Here is a 22,565-nt window from a genome sequence, read left to right as displayed (position 1 = left end):
AATCCCAGCTACTCGGGAGGTTGAGGCACAAGAATCACTTGAACCCTGGAGATGGAGATTGTGCCCCTGCACTTTAGCCTGGGCGACAGAGCAAGACTCTGTCTCAAAAAAAAAAAAAAGATGACTACTTTTTTTTGGCTATTCTAGGCCTAATTCGAATTATTACTATTGGTTTGGTTTTGTTTTGTTTTCACAGTACTTTGAGTTGCTGTTTTAAGTAGAATTATTATAACTAAATAGTACAGAGTTTACTTTTTTGTCCTGGGAGTCAAATCATATATGTCTTCTCTACAAACCAACTTGGCTTTCTAAATTTTAGGATTTCAGATACTTTGAGGAAAAAGCTAAAAGTCTGTTTTTTCAACTAGAAATGTATATTCCATTATAAGTATTGGGAATTTGAAGAAATAAATTATAACTAGACATTTTATTTCCTGACTTTTCCACTACACATGGTAATTAAGCTCTTTGTAGAAATGCAGTACAACATTGCTCTTGGTCTTCAGTATGTAAAGCTAACGGTTTAAGGAGGAAATACTAAAGAGAATAAAAGAGGTTGCAATATAATGAGTCGTGTAGAAGTTCTGGAGCCTGCTCAGTAGACTTCAGAAACTTATTTAAGATACCATATTTCATCGAATCTAAGATGTCATAGATTAGTTTTAAAAAGTGCTATTACATTATATACCTCTAAGAAGGAAAAAACCACTCCGGACAGGGAGTTTAGTAGGAGACCTGACCCACGAGGCTGGTACACCTAAGAATAAATGAGAAGTTAATTTATCATCCAGAAAAGGGACCATAAAGAAACATGCAGGTCTCAACCTTGACTCTAAATAGAGAAAGGAAAAAAAAAACATTTCTCTGAGAATTTGAACCACAAGCCCTAAGCTTTGGGTGTACAGCCTCACCACCAGTGTGGTCCACAAAGGCCTGCCACAAAGGATTAATTCGGATGATACCAGGCTAATAGTGTTCCCAGATGACAGCAGAAGCAGATGCACGTATTCTCTGGGAAAATTCACCTCTAGACCTATGGTAAGATACCTCCTAAAAGATGTATTCCAGTCTCGGAAACGTAATATGTGAAAAAACATGCCTTTTAGAATTGATAAAAATAGAATTCCATCAGGACCAACTTTTCAGTGTTGTTAAACATGTATATTTTATATTTGATGAAGATCTTGAGACTGAAATATTTTAAAGAGCATTCCAAATTAAATTATTTTCTATATAGTTTTAGATAAAGTATCTTAAAGATCAGGTTTTTGAAAATTTACGACCTGTAGGTAGTATATATTGTGACTTTATTATGGAAAGTATTTGATTAACCAAAGTATCCTATTCTGAGATGAAAGTTGCCTTGTTATGAAAGAAAGCTAACAGACGTGCTCTCAGGGCATTTTTGTTAATCTAAGAAACCATGTTCTTCTGCCTTTTCTTGCTTTGCCAGCAGTGTTTATGAATTTCTCTTAGCATCTCCTAGTATATATGAAGGACATTTGACGTTCTTACTTCTCTGCTAAGTTGTCGAATGACAAGAGAGATGTTTTCTATTATATTCATGGAATTGCTTCTCTAGTGTTTGAGTTGTTTGACCACTTACTTGTGAGTTTTAAATATGTTACCCATTTATCCTAAGATTAGATATCTAAAGAATGTAAAACTTAAGAAAAAATTTTGTTTTCTACTGCAACTGCTCCATATGGTTTTTGAGTGGTTCCTGCTTTTGACCGAGAACAAGGAAATGTGGAATTGTGCGTAGGAATGGAATGATGGCGAGGCTTTCACTGGGCTAGACACCGCCATCACTAATAGTTCCTGACATCTCTCTCTTTCCTTAAGAGCTTTTTTTCTATTCAAGAAAACAGAAATGGCATGGCCTTTTTAGTTTGTTCTTTGATTCGAATCAGACAAATTAGTTCTGGCCAGCTGATTTATTTGTTTCTTTTGCTACTAGCTTTTTTTAAAAAAAGTAAATCTGACTAGAAAAGGATCTCATCCTCTAAAATTATTGACTGCATTAATAGTATTTCATCTTAATCCTCCCAAATTTATTGCTTCTTGAAAAATATGTCATCTTTGTTCTGTAAACTCTTAGAACCAGTAATTTCTCCTCTGGCTAAGACTGCGACTAACAAGTAGAGTGATTGCCCACTGTCTAAGCCCGGGACTTAGCTGTACTAACTCCAGAGGATGTGCAAATGATTTCCTTTTTAAATCTGTGGCATTTCACTTTGCCATAAAGTATATAAATGTGTATTTATTCACCAGTCTTTGAATGTAGGGTTAAGTCCTTTGTTTATAAAGGAGTCTACAAATTTGAATTCAATTTTGTCTTTATTGCGTAAGCTGTACCAGTTATACATCCTTTTTCTCAGTGCTTTTAAAAAAAAAAAAAGTGTATTCAACTTCAAAAACTTTACCAGAAAGTACCAACACTCAAATCCTACTGTTGTGCTGTTGTTTGTATAGTTTTGTTTAGTGAAGTCTTATTATTTTATAGCAGTTTCCCTGTAAGGTTAATATTATTTTCAATCGATACTCTGTTATTTTCCAGTTCTAGACTTTGTATTTCCTGATTAGTTTTATAGCCAATGTTGGACCTGTTCTTTTACTGAGAGTGTGTGTGTGTGTATGTGTATGTGTATAATCTTTTCAAAATTGAAACTTATTTTGGGTATGTTTTTCTTTTATTGCTTCTGTAGAACCTACTGGGTTGGTGACATTTACAAGACAGAGTCTTGAAGATTTTCCAGAATGGGAAAGGTAACAATAATAATAAAAATAATCCTGGACCCCTAGAATTAGAAGGACTCTTTCACCGTGAGAGGATTCTATTTTATAGCACCTGGAAAGATGGTTTTCCAACCTCTAATTATCCTAGTGCCAGGGAATTTCTTCTCATAAATGATCCAATAATAGCTCTCATTTTTGAAAAGGTCATGCCTTTTAAATCAAAGTCTATAACCCTTTGATTTCTACCATTTTGTCTTGGTTTTGTTTTCTGAAAGAAAGTCCTGTTTAGAATTGAGGAGTGTTGTATGTGAAGACACTAATAAAAGGAACACCAATATTTAAATGTTTCTCCTTACTCTTTTTTTGGTTAGTATTTGAACTTTATGGCTTTTCTTTCTGGAGGACAAGATTGAGAAAAGTCTTTTTATTATTTACATTTTAGTAAACAGTAACTGTTTAGAGTTTGTCTGAGTGGCAAGAATTTTGAAGTTTGGCTGCCCTTGTGTACTACTGGTAGATTTTGTGGAAGTTGGTATTTTCTGTTTGTTTCTTATTTATCAGAAAATATTGAGGAGATAGCAGCCAATCTGAGCTAATTCAGATTTGTAAGGTCGTTAGTGTCCTGAAATAGTTACAATACACTTAAAGAAGGGTCCTGAAATAGTTAACTATTTCTTAATCTAAAGCAAGTCCCCTAATACACTTAAAGAAGTGTGGATTAACTTTTTAAATATGTTTGAGGACATGATGAAGCGTATTAAACATATTTAACCAATGCCTCTCGTTTTCACTTTCTAATAATTTTCTAATAATTTTATGATAGTGTGTAATTGTTTTGTTTGAAATTAGTGATGAATGGAAATCACTTTTAAAAAGTTAACTTGAGAAGTCATATCTGCTTAGGTGGCTTTCCTGCATTGTTTTCATCCATCAAGTGAAAGTGAAGGTAAAGATAAAGTGAAGTGAAAGATAAAGAAATTGACTTCAGAAGACTTGTGTGCATGGTTTAGATGATTATTAATAGAGGGAAGTAGATAAAAGGTTAAGCAACCTGAAGAGAGGGAAAAAAATGAGCCTGAAAAAGATAAGAACATGTACAGCATTTTGGCATCATGGCATGTTAGATCTGAAAGGAACCCCAGCCGCCTACTAAAACTCTTGATCAGCTCTGTAATACCTGCGATGGACGGAGACTGGATAGCTTCAGTGATGGGAAATCCGCTGTTTCACATCAGTTTGTTCCAATGGTGGCTGCTTGTGTTATCATCTCATGCTTTCATTCACTAAAAATGTTTTCTACATTCATTCTCCACCATTCCTGGTTCTTCCTTCTGGAGCTACATAAATACATCTGAATTTGTAGTTTTAGCATCTGACCCTTCTTTTCATGTATCTTAATGACTTCTTGACCTACTTCCCTCTCTAACAGTGCACATAATTTCATACTAAATTGATTCGTTTCTTCTATTTCACATGTAATACGTATTCTAAACCCTTTATCTCTGCTCTTAACATACTCCCATTCATTGGGCCCTCTTAAAATATGGTGCCTGGAATTAAAAGTACCATTCTGCTGTGCATCTCTGTGGTGCAGAGGATTATTTTTCTTCACTCTTCTATTAGTCTCTAATAGGAATGCAGATGTTTTATTCCTGTTACTTTGGTGTAGATTTTACAGATCAATCTGAGGGCTTATTTTTAAGTCATCCAGATTCTCTACTGTGCATCTGATATTCATTTGGCGCTAATGTGAAAGAACACCCATTTGTATACCACCATGTGGGAGAGAAGGGACAGGTCAAAATGCAGAGACTGGCAAGGCTGCTTTGTCGGTGAGACACAGTAACTTTGCCTCTAAGTGAGACCGAGATTGTCCCCTTAGTTTTGATAGGCAGAATTTAACTTATTTTTGTTTCATTGATCTCTTTTTTGTTTTAGCTGCTTCATAAGTGAGTTGGAGAATGTAATTAAAATCAGTCTCCCAGACTCCACAGAACCAGAAACATGCATTCACTTAAAGAGGGAGAATGAAGAAAAGTTGAGGATTGTTGGTGTTCCCAAGAGTAAGGGGCTAAATGGGTGCCAGGAGTTGGAACTGAATTCCAAGTTTCTGGCATGTTATAGTTAACCGTTTGATTATCAGCAAATACTTTAGCCAGGCTTAATCACAGGGAGCCAGAATCATCTATGTCTTTGACTCTTGGGGTAGGAGTTTAGAGGATGACCTATTGGGAAGTTAGAAAATGCTTCAAAACAAAACAAAACCAAGAAAAAGTTTCTAGCAATTTCATAATTTTATTAAGAGCTATACTATAAAGTTTCTAGTTTCAGTCATGGAGAATAGTTGACAACAGATGGAATTCCTGTTCTGAAGTCCTGACTTGACAGCCCAGAGATTTTAGTAGTATGCTCACAGGGAGGGTCTTCCTCTGAATGAAATGGCTAGGAAAGTAGGACCAAAAAAAAGTTTAAAAATATATGTTAAACTTATGATACTGTTTTCTACAAGAGACCAGGGAAGTAATTTCTCTAAAAGTGTGGCATACTGATTCAGAGCCTGGACGATTGAGTGAGTCTACATAGTTTCACATCTCTGCTGCTTTATTTACTAGTCTTGGTTAGCTTGCTTAGGTGTTCTGTGCTTTGTTTCCCCATCTATAAAAGGAGATAGTAATAGGGTTGTTGAGAGGATTAAATGAATTAATACAAATAAAGCTCTTAGACAGAACCTGTGCAGAATTACCTTCTGAGTTAAAGCTATCAGCCTGTTGGTCTGGAGTTTTGCCAGAAATGTATTTAAACTCATTGAGACCAGGAAGGAATCAAGCAATTCTCAGTACTTTTCCAGCTAACCTCCTAGACTATTTTCTAAAAATATAATCATCTCCTCCCTCCCAAAAAAGATTATTGGCACTCTTAGGTGAGTTAGAACTTTGGATCTCCTCTGTTTCATTCATAATAATTTACATTTTTTATTCAGTAAGTGATCAGGGGAAAAATATTTAATAAGGAAAATAATGTTAACAAATGCTATTAATACAATGAAATTTGTTGTTAATCTAACGTTAAGTCAAGTAAATATCTCAGTGACCATGGTTGAAAGGGAAAGAAAATAATTATGCCTTCTGAATTACAGATGCTAGGTTTATCTGTTAACCTTATTAATAGAAAAATACCATTGTTCAGAATTTCTGTGGCATGTATTTTCATCAAGACAGACAGACAGACACACACACACACACACACACACACACACACAGAGTTATCAAACAGTGAAAACAGAAAATAGAAGCCATATGAGAATCATTATGATTTATTGCCAAATTTTTTCTACATTTTTCCTCAGATTGCCAACCCTAGCCATAACAAAATTTCATAGATCTTAATTTTTAAAATATTTTGCAATGTTTTTCAACTGTTTTAAAGAATAAAAACTTTCATACTATTTAGAGGAAAAGCAGGTTTCAAACAATATGTTATCTCATTTTAATTTAAATGTGTATATTTACATGTTTGAATAAGGAGGATCAGTACCAAGAATGTTAACAGTAGGCATCTGTTTCTGACTTCTGAGATTTGGGGTGGTTTCACTTTTTGAATAGTTACCTATATTTTCACATTTGTCTACAGTGAAGCACTTGTCATTAAAATAATAAGTAAGGGAATGTCTTTTTACATTGTAGATGTGAAAAACCCTTGACACGATTGCATGTCACTTACGAAGGTACCATAGAAGAAAATGGCAGAGGCATGCTACAGGTAGGTGAATCTCAGTAGTGTCTGTGTATGATTGAGACTTTTTCTTCTCAGACTTCTGACAGCAAAAGAAATTTGAAAAGCTGTTTATTTGTCTCCTAAACTGATTTAATGCAAAGAAGCATGATAGCAGAATGAAGGAAAAACACCAAACAGATCACTTTGACAGCCTTGGTAATGTTGTTATTTACCAGTGTATACTCTCTGTTTCTTACATGTGCTTCTCTCAAAAGCCTTTGACAGAAAGTCCCAAGATCTGGACAGCATCAGCCTCTTGGTTCAGACATTGATTGTAGGTTGACAGTGGAGGAAATTCCCAGGGTATAGTCTTGACAGACTGTCACCAAGCATTTTTATTCTTTTTCCTTAAAGGCTCTTCTTGCTCTGCCCTACTTGATGACCAGATTGAGATGTCTTTCAGCCACCAACAACTTTGTTTAGGTTGAGGGGGCAGACATCTAAAACTGATTTGATAAGAAAGGCCTCTCTCTCGTATGTAACAGTTTCATACACGTGAGCTAGCTATGCTTGCTATGTCTTTTCCCTGTTAAAAGCAGGTAATTCTGTCCACCCCTCAATCTTTGTTTATAATCTGTTACTACTTTTACCTTTAAAAAGTATTTTTGGAGAAGGGGGTTAACAACCCCATGTTTAAAATATAGTAATATCTAACCTAACCTTTTGATTTATAGTGCTGCTTTAAAATTCACTAATCAGAGACAAAATGTTAGTGTTTTGTGTTCTTATCCCATTTATAAGAGCATTGTAAACTGAGTTTTCTTTGAAAGAAGCTTGTATACCATCTCATTTATATTGATAATAGTTTATTTTTCTTCCTAGATTCTTACTTGGTGCTTGTATTGGTTCAGAATCTAAAGAAAGCGGTTGCCTGAAAATGGACTGATTTGTTTGAATAACTTAATGCTTACTATAAAATTTGTGTCTAGTTATTATTTAAATGAAACAGATTCTTTCTTTAAATGGCCTTTTATTTGGACATATTTGTAATTAAAATCTCCAAAGAAACAAGCTACGTTTTATTCTAAAACACCTTCTCCCAGTGGTTATTTGAGCTTATAAATGAAAATACTTAGGATAGCTGAATTAATATTTTTCCTGTGCTTACTTTGGAAAAACAAAAACAAAAACAAAACATATTTAAATTTGTATTTACTCCTATACCTTTTTTCTGTTTTAAAACTAATCTTAAAATATGCTTAAATATTGGTTCGAATTAATATCACTTTTTCCCCCACATTCCCCTCTTGATAAAGTTCTTTCCATCTTTAAAGTCTTGGATAAACTGAGAGATTCTTAATACACATGAACTAAACAAAAGTTATGGCTGGTTAGCACCACAGGAATGCTGACCTTTCATTACAATACAATTCAATAAGGAATTATTTGACAACAGTTAAGGTTGAGATCCTCACCACTTCCTTGGAATATACTGTAGATGAAATGTGAGACCTCGATAGATTAAAAGAATACCGTAAGGGCTTCTTGCTATTAATTGTTCTCCCTACCCATGCCATGTCTCCCCAGGAGATCGGGGAATATTGTATTGCAATGTGACACAGCTCCTTGTGTAGCATATAAATTACATTATGCTGAATGGCAACAACAACAAAACCACTCTGAGGAGCGTTGTCATTCCTGTCTTTTCATCAAGTTGTAATTCAGAAGCTGAGTAATCTGAACGAGTAGCTTTAAAGTGACTTGGAAAATAACTGGCTAAAAATAAAGATGCACTCACATTCTTGCTTTCATGTACTGGAACAGGTTTCTCAACTGTTGTAGAGGGTCTTTATTGTTAAGAATTTTTTTAAGTGTAAAACTTTGGTTTTCTAAAAGACTCCGGCTTTTAGAGGCATACTGAGTTTAGTGTTTTTATTTCTGTGCACACCTTTCAAGTTACAAATGTTGGCCTTTTACTCAAAGCATAAACAATAGCATACACATTGAATGTATTTCATGATCATTATCAAGTAGTACATAAGTTGGATAGAGCTTATCTTTTTATTTTTGTTATGTACCTTATTCCAGTAAAAATTAAGTTAGACCAATCTTAAACCTCGTCTGTTTCAAATTCGTAGTCACAATATCATTATACTTCTAGGCACTCAGCCAGTCTCTTAGTTCTCAAGTACAGCCCATTTTATTTCGTTACTGAGTTTCTTCTCTTTCCTTTACCATTTTCCTGTTTGAGGCCCTAGTAGTGATTGTATAAACTATTCAGTACTCACCTAACCAGCCTTTTTACTTTTAGTTTTACACTTTTCCATTTATTCTTTAAACTCTAGCCTGAATTATCTTCCTAAAACATAGGTCCAGGTGTTTCTTGAATCTTTCCCAGAACCTTCAGAGGGAAATTGAGTAAAAATTCCCTAGACCTCAGACCACCTTATCACCAACTATAAGCCTCCAACTACTATACAATGCAGGCAAGCATGAGGAATCTGTTTACCATTCTCCTCATACGGTGATTTACATTTGGGTTTTTTTGTCCTGTGTCCTTGTGCAGCTATGCCCTCAGCCTGCATGTCAGCTGCCACATCCTCTTGTAAAACTTTCCTAGCTTCCTCCCATGCCCCAATTTTAGTTAATTGTATTTTTAGGAAGTATCAAATACATAGTAACAAGCTCTTTAATAATCATCTTCTCATTCTGCTTATGCTCATTCTGACTGCTATCTAAATTGCAAATGCCGTGAGGCCAGGAACCATACATATCTTATTCATCTTTGTATCCAGTGATTCCCAGCACAATACTCAGTAAATATTTGTTGAATTGGACAGTTTAAGCTATGAATCACCCAGTGCCCATAGACCTCATATGTAATAGGTAACTAATTCTAATCAGCAGACTGGTTTCACCAAAATTATTTTCCTATATAAGCTAAAAAGTTACTCTGGTTTTTTAGCATTGGTTTTAGTACTCCAGAATACAAATCTAAATATGCGCTTCTCTCTGGTAACTCATTTGAAGTTACTCAGTGGTATGTTTTAGTATTTTCTAAGTTATTCTATGGTAAAAGAAGACTTCTATTAATTTCTGTCTTTTCACATATATTTTTACATATCAAACGATTCATACTCTTGTTTTACTGTTTCGTAAAATAGGCTTCAGATTGTCATTTAGTATCAGTTGCTTTAAAGAACACTGAAGTTTTAAGAAATCATATATTTTAAAATAGTTTGAAAGCATATAAGCCTCATGGTATTTAGTCAATTCTATTTTACTTGTGTGTATGACTGTGTATATACACAAGTTGTGTGTGTGTGTAATCTAACTCCTAAGATAGTCTCACTAAGGGAAAGATGGTTGCTATTTCTTACATACTGCCTCATGAGGCTGGCATAGTGCTGGACGCACTGGACAAACGGAAATAATGCTAGCAAGTTGAGTTCGCTTCTCTGGAGGATTGTGTATCTCTTCTTTATTAGTAGGAGTTTGGGGATCCCATCATACTACTACACATGAAGCATAAAAGTTTCCAACCTAATTGGAAATATTAATTTAATTGAATCTTTGTTGCTATACTGGGATTTTTTTTCTTCCTTTTTTCCTTAGTTATATTTAAAAAAAATAGTTTGTAATGTTCATGTAGTTTGGGGTTTGGCGTTGAATTTAGAAGGAAAAAAATTCGATCTCTTTATTCTTACAATGAGGTTGGAAAAGGTTACCCAAAAAGTTGATTACTAAACTTTTCAATTCTTTAGAACAAGTGTTTGGTTACCATATTACATAAGAAAAGTTTAATTACATTCAAGTTACGTGAAATACATAAAGGGAAATTGACTAGTGAATGGGGGAGAATGACTTTGAAACCTTCCCAGATAAAGACCTCCCTTGATTTGTGGCTCCTAAGACACAAATAGCTTTATAAACAAGAATCTGTATAATGCATAATGTTTTGCCTAAAGGCTCCATTTTCCAGATTCCTTCTGTGGTTCTGGGATCCAGATAAATGTGCAGAGGTGTTAACTGCAGTGAGATGGAAAGAGTTTAAGCAACCATAATCTACCCTTCCTGGGAAGGTTACTTATTTGGATTGATTTTCATGGGAGAGGAAAAGATGAGAGCTTAGAGACTGTGTGCTTCTTGATCATAGGTATTTTTGACCACTATTTAACATGCCACATTTTCCCTACAGGTGGATTTTGCAAATCGTTTTGTTGGAGGTGGTGTAACCAGTGCAGGACTTGTGCAAGAAGAAATCCGCTTTTTAATCAATCCTGAGTTGATTGTTTCACGGCTCTTCACTGAGGTGCTGGATCACAATGAATGTCTAATTATCACAGGTTAGTTTTGGGAAGCCTGGATAATGGGATAGTCTTCCCCATCTGTGAATATCTGTCATGAAGACTAGAGACTACCCAGTAGAGCTTTTCTCTTCCATGGGCGTTAGTCCCAATATTTTTATCATTAATTTATACTTAGTTTTTGAAATTATTACAGCCTTATTTTCCTAATCTTAAGTAAGACATCTTATCTTTACCTTTTCTTTCCTGGCATCTTTATCTGAGGAACAGTGATAAAAACTATTCAGTTGCCCCCCAGTTTGAAATTTTATGACATAATAATGCTCTTCAGAAGAATAGAGTGATATGCTTCTAGTATGTATTCTATTGTAATTTTTCCATTTGAGAGTGATTTGTTTCTATTAAAAATAATTTTCAAGTGGTTTCTTGTACTTTAGTGTGAAGACAATTGTATAAATATAAGAAGCACAGGAACAGTATTTAGATAAATCAGCAACCTTTTGTTTACCCTATTTTGAATCGTAAAAGAAAAAGTTCAATTATCATGGCTAGGCATCATGGCTTATGCCTGTAATCCTAGCGCTTTGGGAGGCCGCGGCAGAAGGATCACCTGAGGTCAGGAGTTCAAGACCAGCCTGGCCAACATGACGAAACCCCGTCTCTACTAAAATTACAAAAACTATCCAGGCATAGTGGCAGCCGCCTATAATCCCAGCTACTCGGGGGGCTGAGGCAGGAGAATTACTTGAACCTGGGAGGTGGAGGTTGCAGTGAGCTGAGATCACGCCACTGTACTCCAGCCAGGGCAACAGAGCAAGACTCCATCTAAAAAAAAAAAAAAAAGTCTGATTATCTTGGTGTTTCTTCTTGATTTCTTTACGTTAATATGGGAGGAGAAGGGGGGAAATTTAGTCAAATATATGCTTTAGATCTGTTATAGAGATTTAATTTTTTTGTTTCTTCAGACTGAGATATCACTATCTAACAGTATTTTCTTGTGAATAAGCTATCAATAAAAATTACCTCATATCTCTTAAGAAACTCTTAATCAGGCACCATATGTAAGTTGAGTCTTTTATCCAAGTACGTAAAAGAATATTCCCACGTAAGTGCCATTATGCACCATCAGTTGCTGGTACTGTTTTTTTTTCCTGCACATGTGGATTTTTTTATTTCCACTTAGAATCTGTTACTGCTTGGAGATGAGTGTAGGGGTCTAAACACTCACCTGGGTTGTAGAATTTAGTTTATTGTTATTCCCAAAGATTATAATAGGAGAAAAAACATCCCCATGAGTTATATAAAATGTGTACCCAACCACATGACCTCCAAAGACATACGTGACAAAACTTACTCCAAAGTCTAATCTTGAAGCCACACTGTGCCTCAGATTGATTTGTAGACCACCTTCAGAAGAGTATATTTTCTTTCTTATGTTTTGCTTTTAAGATTCACTTTCACTTTCAACGATTTGAATATGGTGTGTCTACATGTGGATCTCTTTGACTTTAGCCTACTTGAAGTTTTTTGAACCTCTTGAATGTTTAGATTAATGTTTGTTATATTTGGTAAATGTTGGGCCATTATTTCTTCAAATATTTGTTCTTCCCCTTTCCTCATCTTCTGAAACTCCCAAATTATGTGTCTGTTGATTCACTTGATGTTCCACGGGTCTTAGAAGCTCTGTTTATTTTTCTTCATTCTTTATTATTCTTGTTCCTCAGACTCAATCTCAATCGACCTGTCTTCAAGTTCACTGATTGTTTTTTCTGCTTGCTCTAAACTGCTTTCAATTTCACTGGTGAATTTTTTATTTCAGTTATTGTGCTTTTCAATTACAAATTTCTGTTTATTTTTTATAATTTATATCCCTTTATTAATATTCTCTATTTGAGAGATATCATTCTTATACTTTAGTTCTTTAGACATAGTTTTCTTTAGTTGTTTGAGTATATTTTAAATAGCTGATGTAAATTCTTTGTCTACTAAGTCCAACATAGGGCTCCCCAGGGGCAGTTACTAATCACTGCTGCTTTTTTTTCTGAGTATGGGTCATACTTTCTCATTTCTTTCCATGTCTCCTAATTTTCGTTTAAGACTGGACATTTGAAATAATGTAGTGTGACCCTGGAAATCAGATTTTCTCTTTTCATCACAGTTCATCTTTCTTGCTGTTTTTTTCAATGACTTTTCTAAACTAATTTTGTGATGGCTGTGTTCTTTCTGTATGTGGCTAGTGAAGTCCCCGCTCGTTAGATTAGTAGTCAGCTAACACTTTAACAGAGTTCCTTAAATGCCTGAAACTAATAAGTCTCTCAGTCTTTGTTGAAGAGATGTATGTGCAGGTGCAGCCTACCTTCAACACTACACCAAGCAGTTGATACCTCTGCCTTAGCCTTCACTTCCTGTCAAGGTCAGGCAGAGGAGAGAGCTGAGGGCTTTCTCTGGTTTTTCCTGAGCATTCATATGGCCAGGAGCACATATGAGCCTTCTAGATTCCTTCTTATTCTAATATATTAGAACTTTTCAAAGCCCTTTGTGGACATCTCATTCTTCAGCTTTTCCTTTGAAGCTTTTGGTTAGCCTATTGTTTGCCCCAGCTTTTAGCCACCACCTCAGGAAGTCTTAGTGTTAAACAATGCCTGTAATTGTTTTCATCAAACCCTCACAAGAATTAGGCTTTTCCTACTGGGCAAGCTCCAAGTCCTGTAAAGTAAAGACAGCCTTCTGAGCGGGGCCCTCCAGGGGACCACCAGACAGGTCAAATAATGATAGTTCTCTGAGAACTGGGCTTTGAAGGAGCTTTCTTTTGCCCCCTCTGATGGCTGCTGATTTTCACTGTGATTCAGGAATGTTAGTTTTTAAGGCCGAGATGGAGCTTGGGAGAGTGGGATGGGAATAAGGCAAATGAAACACTACAAAATTTACTGTTTTTACCAAGATTCAGCTGGTTTTTCTTGAATAAATACTCCCTGGATTGCTGCAAGCCTTTGGCTACTTTTCAGTTGATTCTCACAGTGCTCATCACAGTGTTCCCATTGCTTTCATGGAGGAGAGAGTTTTCAGAGGTTTTTACTGCACCATTTTTGACTGATGTCTTTTTATCTTTTGTAAGCACCCGTTGATAAAGGAGCTTTCAATGAGTTAATCTACACCGTTTAGACATCCTGTGTAAATTTTTATCCCCGTGATTCTGCTGCTTTGGTGAAATAAAGCCAAAAAAAAAAATTGTAAATTGTCTGACTTTATACAGGAAATTAAGATTGGAACCTCCGCAAAGGAATTTTTTTCCTAGATAGAGCCTCAGTCAGCCATTTGAAGTTAGTGACTTGGAGTACTGCATCCAGAAATCTGAGATTATGATCCAAATTAAACTGAAATGGAAAGATAAACTCCTTTCATACTCAACACTTCCTCAACTCACATTTTGGCCATCTGTCTGCATTTGTTAGTTATCATGGATACACATGGGAAGTTACAGTTGGGCAAGGTACTAAGGGAGATGAGGTTGCAAGGAATTACAGAACAAAAAAACTGGCATAAATCTATTGTTGGGCAACCAACACTTTGGCTGTTGCTCTCATACTATTGTAGGGGAGCTCTGCAGGTTTGGAATGTGACTGTCTTCATCATTTACATACATCAAATAATACTTTAAAAGATTACTATTCCGGCTGGGTGCAGTGGCTCACGCCTGTAATCCCAGACTTTGGGAGGCCGAGGCGGGTGGATCATGAGGTCATGAGATCGAGACCATCCTGGCTAACACAGTGAAACCCTGTCTCTACTAAAAATACAAAAAAATTAGCCGGGCCTGGTGGCGGGTGCCTGTAGTCCCAGCTACTCCGGAGGCTGAGGCAGGAGAATGGCGTGAACCCGGAAGGTGGAGCTTGCAGTGGATCGCACCACTGTGCTCCAGCCTGGGCAACAGAGCAAGACTCCGTCTCAAAAAAAAAAAAATTTTTTTTTTTTAACTGTTAAGGTGGATTTGGACTGAAGACTAGAACAAAATATCCCATCAGTTTTTAAGATGAATTTACATTCTTGAAAAAAAAACTTGATAAAATTCATTTAAACTTAAAGCTAACTTGTTTCATTTGTTTAATTTCTCTAGAAAGTAGTAAGAACTGGGCCGGGCAAGGTGGCCGATACCTATAATCCCAGCACTTTGGGAGGCCGAGGCTGGGGGAGATCACGAGGTCAGGAGATTGAGACCATGCTGGCTAACATGGTGAAACCCCATCTCTACTAAAAATACAAAAAATTAGCCAGGCATGGTAGCATGAGCCTGTAATCCCACCTACTTGGGAGGCTGAGGCAGGAGAATGGTTTGAACGTGGGAGGCAGAGGTTGCAGTGAGACGAAATTGTGCCACTGCACTCCAGCCTGTGTGACAGAGCAAGACTCCATCTCAAAAAAAAAGAAAAAAAGAAAGAAAGTAGTCAGTACTTTGTCATCCTCCATTAATGTTGTTAATGTAAATAAAGGATGTCATTTTCCTTGGGAATAAAACAGGAATGTTAAGAGGAAAACGTTAGGATATTTTCTTTTTTTAAAGATAATTTGTTCCCAGTCTAAAAACGGATTCTAATCTCCTTTCACGTAATCTCTAAACGTTCCTGCAGCTATTGTAAAATGAATGGAAAATTGCAGATCCATGACTCACCTTCAGATCTGTAATTACCTCAGGCTAAGGACATACGGGGTGACTTTTAACTCAGCATTTTCTCCCACATCCACTTAACTTTATTATAGTGCCTCCTAATTAATATCTGTGATGTGATGTTACCTTAATGGAAATAGCCATTTCATCATCTATTTGATGTCTGGACTTCTGCCATCTCCCTCCTTAGGAGACTCTTAGCCATGCACTGCAATCTGTCTGCCTGATCAATTCCATTCCTTCAATGATGCATCCAGCTCAGTGAGCTAATGGCTGTGACTGTGCTGCCTGAATCTGTAGAAGAGTTTGAGAAATTGGAAATAAATTAAATTTATCATCATTATGGGATATCTGGTTGGTATCAGTCTTTTAAATGACTATGAAACAGGTCATGCAAACAGGCTAATACTTTTATACAGACAGTGTTATCCCTTTGTTTGTTGTGATCCTCCTTGGGGCAGCCATGAGTTAAAAACCTTTCAGTAAGTATAGATAGAGGGAAAGAGTTAAAATTCCAGTCTTCCCATTTCTTCTTCTTTTTTTTCCCTCTTATTTGTTTCTATACAACATCCAGAAAATAGTTTCAATACTAAAGGGTGTTAAGTTTTCTGAGAGTTGTTTTTCTGCTTCTGTTTGGTGAGCACATAAACCAGATGCCTAGGCATGAAACTTACTGGGCAGAGTATTCGTATATTTAACATAAAACCTGCCGCTAGTGAATCAGATTATCCCAGACATCACAAATCTTTACATCTTTTCTGAGTGTCAGCAGAGCTGATAGAAATGATAACAAGTAGACACCATCGCTTGTAGTAGTGATGACATCTTTTAGAGTTACAGTATTTGAGGTGCCTGTTAAGACACCAGCTCATTGCGAAAGGTCCAAATTCAGTTAGAGTTTTCCAAAAATGTTTGGAAATTAAACATTTTTATGCTTGTCTTTTCTAAGTTTTTAATAATCATTAGAATTAAAAGCAAGAGTTTTCTATCTACTGCATAATCACTACTGTTTGAGTGATGCTAATAAAATTTGGGTAAAATGGTGTTTATACAAACCTGTTTTCAACAACCCATTGGTAAGTAGAATTTTTTTTAATCTCCAAATATTTTTGTCCCATGTTCATTACAAACTCTTATTCCTAATAAGGGAAAATAACCATGTTTCTTACTACTAAATCTAAAAAATCATAGAGGTCATGCACTCTTCATAAGATTTTAATGGATTCCTTCTAGTTTTTTCCTTAAGTGAAGGCCTTTGACTGTGAAGTTTTAAAGGCCCATCTCTAGTGAGAGCTATCACAAAGGTCATTCAGTCTTCTGTCTCAGTAGCTGTTACCAGTTTACCTTTATATTTTCACCATAGTTCATTAATTTACATTTTAAACAAGTTAAAGGCATTCACTTTTTTCAAAGGAGACAGTTGGCATGTTAAAAGGTGTCTACTTAGAAAACCCAGGATTTAACTTGTTTGGCACAAAAGTGTTTGTATGTATATTTTTTTGTTTCCCATAAAGGAGGGAAGGAAGTAAATCTAACCTTGTTCCTCTTAGAAAAGAACACTGAAACTATATTAACCTGAAGTAGAAATATGATAATTGATATTTCATATTTTTCAGCCACTTTCTTTTAAAAAGACAGAACAAGTATTTGTTTTCTGAGTTAACAGATCAGAATAGGCAGTTTGTCTTTTTATGAACAGGAAAAACAAAGCTTGTCTACTGCTAGGCAGAAAACAGAAAAGAAGGAGTAGTCCTTGCTGTCTCGTTTCCTATCAGGCAAGTAGACCAGGTTGCTTTTCACCCCCGTGTAAATAGAATCACATATCTGTGATTTCTCTACCCCCTTAAAAAATTTAAGTCTGATGACACCAATATTGATGGCTTTGTGGGTTTGAATGAATTTTTTACTTGTCTTATTTAGTTTTCCAAGGAATTCTATGATGTAAACAAAATAAGAATTATTAAGAACCCTGAATTTCAGATGATGAAATGATGTCCAGTGAGGTTTGGTTATCTAAGGTCACCTAGCTAGTAAAGATTCACTTCGAGTTTCTCATGTTTCCTAATCTCAGTGCAGTGCTCTTTTTACCATACCATGCATTTATTGTAGATGTGAATTTTTAGTATGCATCAATTATGTAGTGCCTTCAGATTATTTCTGGACTCATTATTTTAATATCAGTTAAATTTCTTTGACTCATTTATTATAATGTTTGTTCAGGAAGTTCTTACTCAACTGCTTTTATATTCTTGCATTACAAGATGCTAATGTAGATTAAAATGTTATTTGTTTTTTCCTTTTTTAAGACACAGGATCTTGCTTTGTCACCCAGGCTGGGTTATAGTGGCACAATCATAGCTCACTGTTACCTCAAACTCCTGAGCTCAAGGGATCCTCCCACCTCAGACTCCTGAGTAGCACGAACTGCAGACTCACACCACTGCACCCAGCTAATTTTTTTTTTAATTTTCAGTGGAAATGAGATCTCACTCTGTTGCCCAGGCTGGTCTGAAAACTCCTGGGCTCAGGCAATCCTCCTGCCTCAGCCTCTCAAAATGCTAGGCTTACAGGCATGAGCCAACACACCCTGCCTATAATTTATAATCCCTGCCCTTGAGGAGCTGAGAATCTAGTGAGGGAGTCAGATTCCATTTCTTAAGACAGATTTATTGAGGTATAATTGACATAAAATAAACTGTTTAAAGTATACAATTGCATAAGTTTGGACATATGACTACACTCATGAAGCTATCTTTTATCTTTTCATTGTTTTTTATTTTGAGTTTTGAAAGCTGTGTATATTTTGGGTATAAATCCTTTATCAGATATTTGTGTCATGTCTTTTCATTCTCTTCACAGTGACTTTTGAAACACAGAAGTTTTAAGTTTTGAAGTAAGCTTATTAATGTGTTGTTTTTGTTCTTCCTGTTTTGGTTGCTATAGCTTTATAATAAGTCTTAAAATCAGGTAGTATGGGTCCTTCAACTTTTTTCTCCTTCAGTTGTTTTGCCGAGTTTTAGAATCAGTATTTCAATGTTTACCAAAACAGCTGCTGGAATTTTGAGAATACTTTGAATCTATAGATCTATTTGGGGAGAATTGACATCTTAACAATGTTTTGTGTTTGACACATGTCTAGGATGTATGTCTCTGTTTATTCATGTCAGTTTTTCTCACTAGAATTTTATAGTCTTCATTGTATAATTCTTCCCCATTTTGTCAGATTTATCCATAAGTATTTCATAATTTTGTTGCTGTTGTAATTTTTTTTTAATTTCTGTTTTTATTCATTACTACTATGTGGAAATACAATTGATTTTCAGATTACAATTCAATATGTTAAGTGCTTTACTAATGTTATGTGCAAAGTACCTTGGGAGCATGGAGGAGGAGCAATCAACCCTACTTATGGTGACAAGGAACGCTTCATAAAAGAAATAACATAAATTTTCTAGTTATTTTCTTGATTTTTAGTATGAATATCTTGCCCAGAATTCTAGATAAATGTGTAATAATTAAAATACAAATTATTTTTAGAAACAGTATACTAAATAATAGACTGGTAATTCTAGTATTGAGTTTAAATCTTTGAGCTTTTGATTCTGGAAATTTTTAATCATATATGAAAATAGAGTATTTTCATAGCTTTATTTATATTATGTGGTTTTTTATTGTGTTTTTTTGTTTGTTTGTTTTGAGACAGAGTCTCACTCTGTCACCAGGCTGGAGTGCAGTGGCGCCATCTCGGCTTACTGCAACCTCCACCTTCCGGCTTCAAGTAATTCTCTTGCCTCAGCCTCCTGAGTAGCTGGGACTACAGGTGCATGCCACCACACCCAGCTAATTTTTGTATTTTTAGTAGAGATGAGGTTTCACCATGTTGGCCATGATGGTCTCGATCTCTTGACTTTGTGATCCTCCCGCCTTGGTCTCCCAAAGTGCTGGGATTACAGGTGTGAGCTACCCTGCCCAGCTTTATATTATGTGTTTTTATGTGTATACATATGAAATTTCAGACTTACAGAAAAGTTGCAAGAGTAATACGTGGAATTTCCATATACTCTTTACTCAGATTCACAGAAAAGTTGAAAGAATAATACATGGAATTTCCATATAGTCTTTACTGAAATTCAACAGTTTACATTTTTGTCCCATCTACTTCATCATTTTGTCTATTTTCTTTTCTTGAATTGTTTAAGAATATATTGGAGATACTGTGACCTTTTACCCCTAAATACTTTGTTGTATATTTCCTAAGAACTAGGACATTGTCTTACATCAGCACAGCACAGTTATCAAAATCAGGAAATTTAATTTGATACAGTACTGTTAGTTAATCTACATTATAATATAATTTTGTTATTCCAATTATGACCTTTGTAGCTTTCTTTCCAGTCTTCAATTAGTCCAGGCTCATACCTTGGTATTCTTTAAACTGGAACCATTTCTCAGCCTTTCCTTGTGTTCATTCACCTTGATATTTCTAAAGTGGATAGGCTAGTTATTTTGTAGATTGTCCTTCTTGTGTTTGCCCACTGCTTCTTCCTAATTAGGTTCAGGTTATTCATTTTGGTAGGAATCCCACTGAAGTGATACTGTTTTCTATTTAGTATACTTATTTATTAATATTATTTATTAATATATATAGAAGTATAGACACTTGCATTCTTATTGTATTCAGTGGATTATGATCCATTGCTTATTATCTGATGCTAAATTGTCCCATATTCAATCAGTGGGAATGCCTTCAAACTATTGTGTGCCTTTGACATGTGCCCATCATTCTTTAATGCACTTTCTTCTTTGAGCATCTGCATCTTTTTAGCACAAAAAGATGTTGTAGGCTTATCTTGTATATTCCCTGCACCAACTCTGGAATCAACCATTTCTGCAGGTGGTCCTGGATTTTTGTTAGTTTTTGGAAGCCAAGATTTGAACTAGAACATATGTTACACCACACACACACACACACACACACACACACACACACAAAAAACTGTGAATTTATATCGATACCTCCCATTCTTAACCAGCATCACAGCCTATATTGTAGTCTTTCCCCCTTTCCATAATTGGAACTCTCTTCGCCAGCTGTGAAGAATGTGGCTCCCAATATCTTCAATTTTTTTCCTTTGTTTAAGCCTAATATATACAAAAGGTGGTTTCAGAACTTCTAAACCATGCCCCTGCAGAAAGTAAACCTGTTAAATGGAGTTCAATATTTGTTTACAGTTCTTTTATTTTTGAAGTAAAATTTACACACATTAAAGTATACAGTGTTAAATGGATAATATGGTGAGTTTTGGCAAATAGATATGCTTTTATATCCCACACCCCTATCAAGACATTTAAAAAAAAAAATGTCTATCACCTCAAAAACTTCCCTTGAGCCCTTTTCTGGTCAGTCCACAACCCCAGAAACAACCATAATTTTTATTCTTTTCATTATAAATTACTTTTTTCTTTTTTTTTTGAATGTCATGTAAATATATATCATACACACTTCTGTATCTTGCTTCTTTTGCTTAGCATAATGTGAGATTTATCTTTGTTTTTTAATATATCAGTGGTTCTATCCCTTTTATTACTAAGGAGTATTCCTTTGTGTGATCATGGCAAATGTTTTATTAATTTTTTATCAATAGTTGGATTGTTTCCACTTTAGTTTTGTGATAGTCTTTTTTTTTGTAATGTCAACTTAGCTAGGCTACAGCCCCCAGTTGTTCTGTCAAACACTAATTTGGGTATTGCTGTGAGAGTATTTTATAGATGTAATCAAAGTCTACAAGTAAAGGAGTTAATCTAATTACATTCAATAAGCATTTTTTTTTCCTTTGAGACAAAGTCTCAACTCTATCGCCCAGGCTGGAGTACAGTGGTGTGACCTTGGCTCACTGCAACCTCTGTGATGCCCCTGCCTCTGCCTCCCAAGTAGCTGGGATTACAGGTGCCTGCCACCATGTTCAGCTAATTTTTGTAATTTTAGTAGGGACTGGGTTTCACCACGTTGGCTAGGCTGGTCTCGAACTACTGACCTCAAGTGATCTGCCCACCTCAGCCTCCCAAAGTGCTGGGATTACAGGCATGAGCCACTGTGTTTGGCTACATTCAATATGATTTGCATTAAATAAGTGATAATCTGCCTAGGCCTGATTCAGTCCAGTGGAAGGCCTTAAGAGCAGAGCTGAGGCTTCTCTGAAGAGGAGATTCATTCTGTGCACTGGCGCTTCACCCATGCCTGAGAGTTCCTGTGCACCCTTTGGACCTGACTAGTCAGCTCCTCAATTGTGTAGGCCAATTTTTGGCAATAAATCTCTTCATATATATGTCCTACTGGTTCCATTTCTCTGGTTGAACAATGACTGATACAAATCTATTATAAATAAAGCTGCTATGAACATAATTCTTTGCAGTTTTTGTGAGCACACATTTTCAGTATTTGTTTAGTAGTAGTATTCTCTGCAGTTTTTGTGAGCACATATTTTCAATATTTGTTTAGTAGATATCTAGGGATGGACGTTCTAGGTCAAAGAATATGTGTATATTTAATTTTATAAGGGATTGCCAAACTCTTTTCCAAAATTGTTACACCAGTTTATATTCTACGAGCAATATATAATGAGATTTCCACTTCTGCATCCTCGTCAACATTTAGTGTTGTCACTCTTTTTTTATTTTTTTTTTATTTTAGCCTCTCTTTTGAGTGTATGGTGGGTTCTCACTGTGATTTTTTTTTATTTGCATTTCTCTGATGACTAATAATGTTGAGCAATATTTCATGTGGTTGTTAGCCAGTTGTATATCTTCCTGTGTGAAGTTTATATTCAAGTCTTCTGTCCATTTTTCTAAATTGGGTTGTGGTTTTATATAGACATGTAGGAGTTCGTCACATATTCTGAACACAAGTCCTTTGTCAGATATTTGATTTGCAAATATTTTTTCTCCAGTCTTGTCTAAGCATTTTCCTGAAGGTGTTTTTTCATTGTTTGTTTGTTGTTTTTGTTTTTGTTTTTGAGATGGAGTCTCGCTCTGTCACCCAGGCCAGAGGGCAGTGGCATGATCTCAGCTCAGTGCAACCTCCACCTCCCAGGTTCAAGCAGTTCTCCTGCCTTAGCCTCCCGAGTAGCTGGGATTACAGGTGC

At 35.7% G+C, this 22,565-nt stretch overlaps 1 protein-coding gene across 8 annotated transcripts in view; it reads left to right on the top strand.

Annotated features, from left to right (window-relative positions):
* PARG (poly (ADP-ribose) glycohydrolase) overlaps positions 1-22,565 on the top strand; it is a 141,718-nt gene that overhangs the window by 90,724 nt on the left and 28,429 nt on the right. For all 8 annotated transcript variants that reach the window (XR_001007218.1, XM_011990968.1, XM_011990971.1 and 5 more), the window contains 3 exons: positions 2,709-2,769; positions 6,423-6,498; positions 10,652-10,799. Coding sequence is in view for 7 of the 8 variants with exons in the window: in XM_011990968.1 (XP_011846358.1) it covers positions 2,709-2,769; positions 6,423-6,498; positions 10,652-10,799 (285 nt within the window). In the remaining variant the exon portion in view is untranslated. The remainder of the gene's footprint in view (positions 1-2,708; positions 2,770-6,422; positions 6,499-10,651; positions 10,800-22,565) is intronic.

The sequence above is a fragment of the Mandrillus leucophaeus genome, unplaced genomic scaffold (assembly GCF_000951045.1).
Source record: "Mandrillus leucophaeus isolate KB7577 unplaced genomic scaffold, Mleu.le_1.0 Scaffold388, whole genome shotgun sequence".
NCBI classification, from domain to species: Eukaryota; Metazoa; Chordata; class Mammalia; order Primates; family Cercopithecidae; genus Mandrillus; species Mandrillus leucophaeus.
Note: the sequence above shows the minus strand (reverse complement) of the source record. Positions and strands in the feature narration are given on the sequence as shown.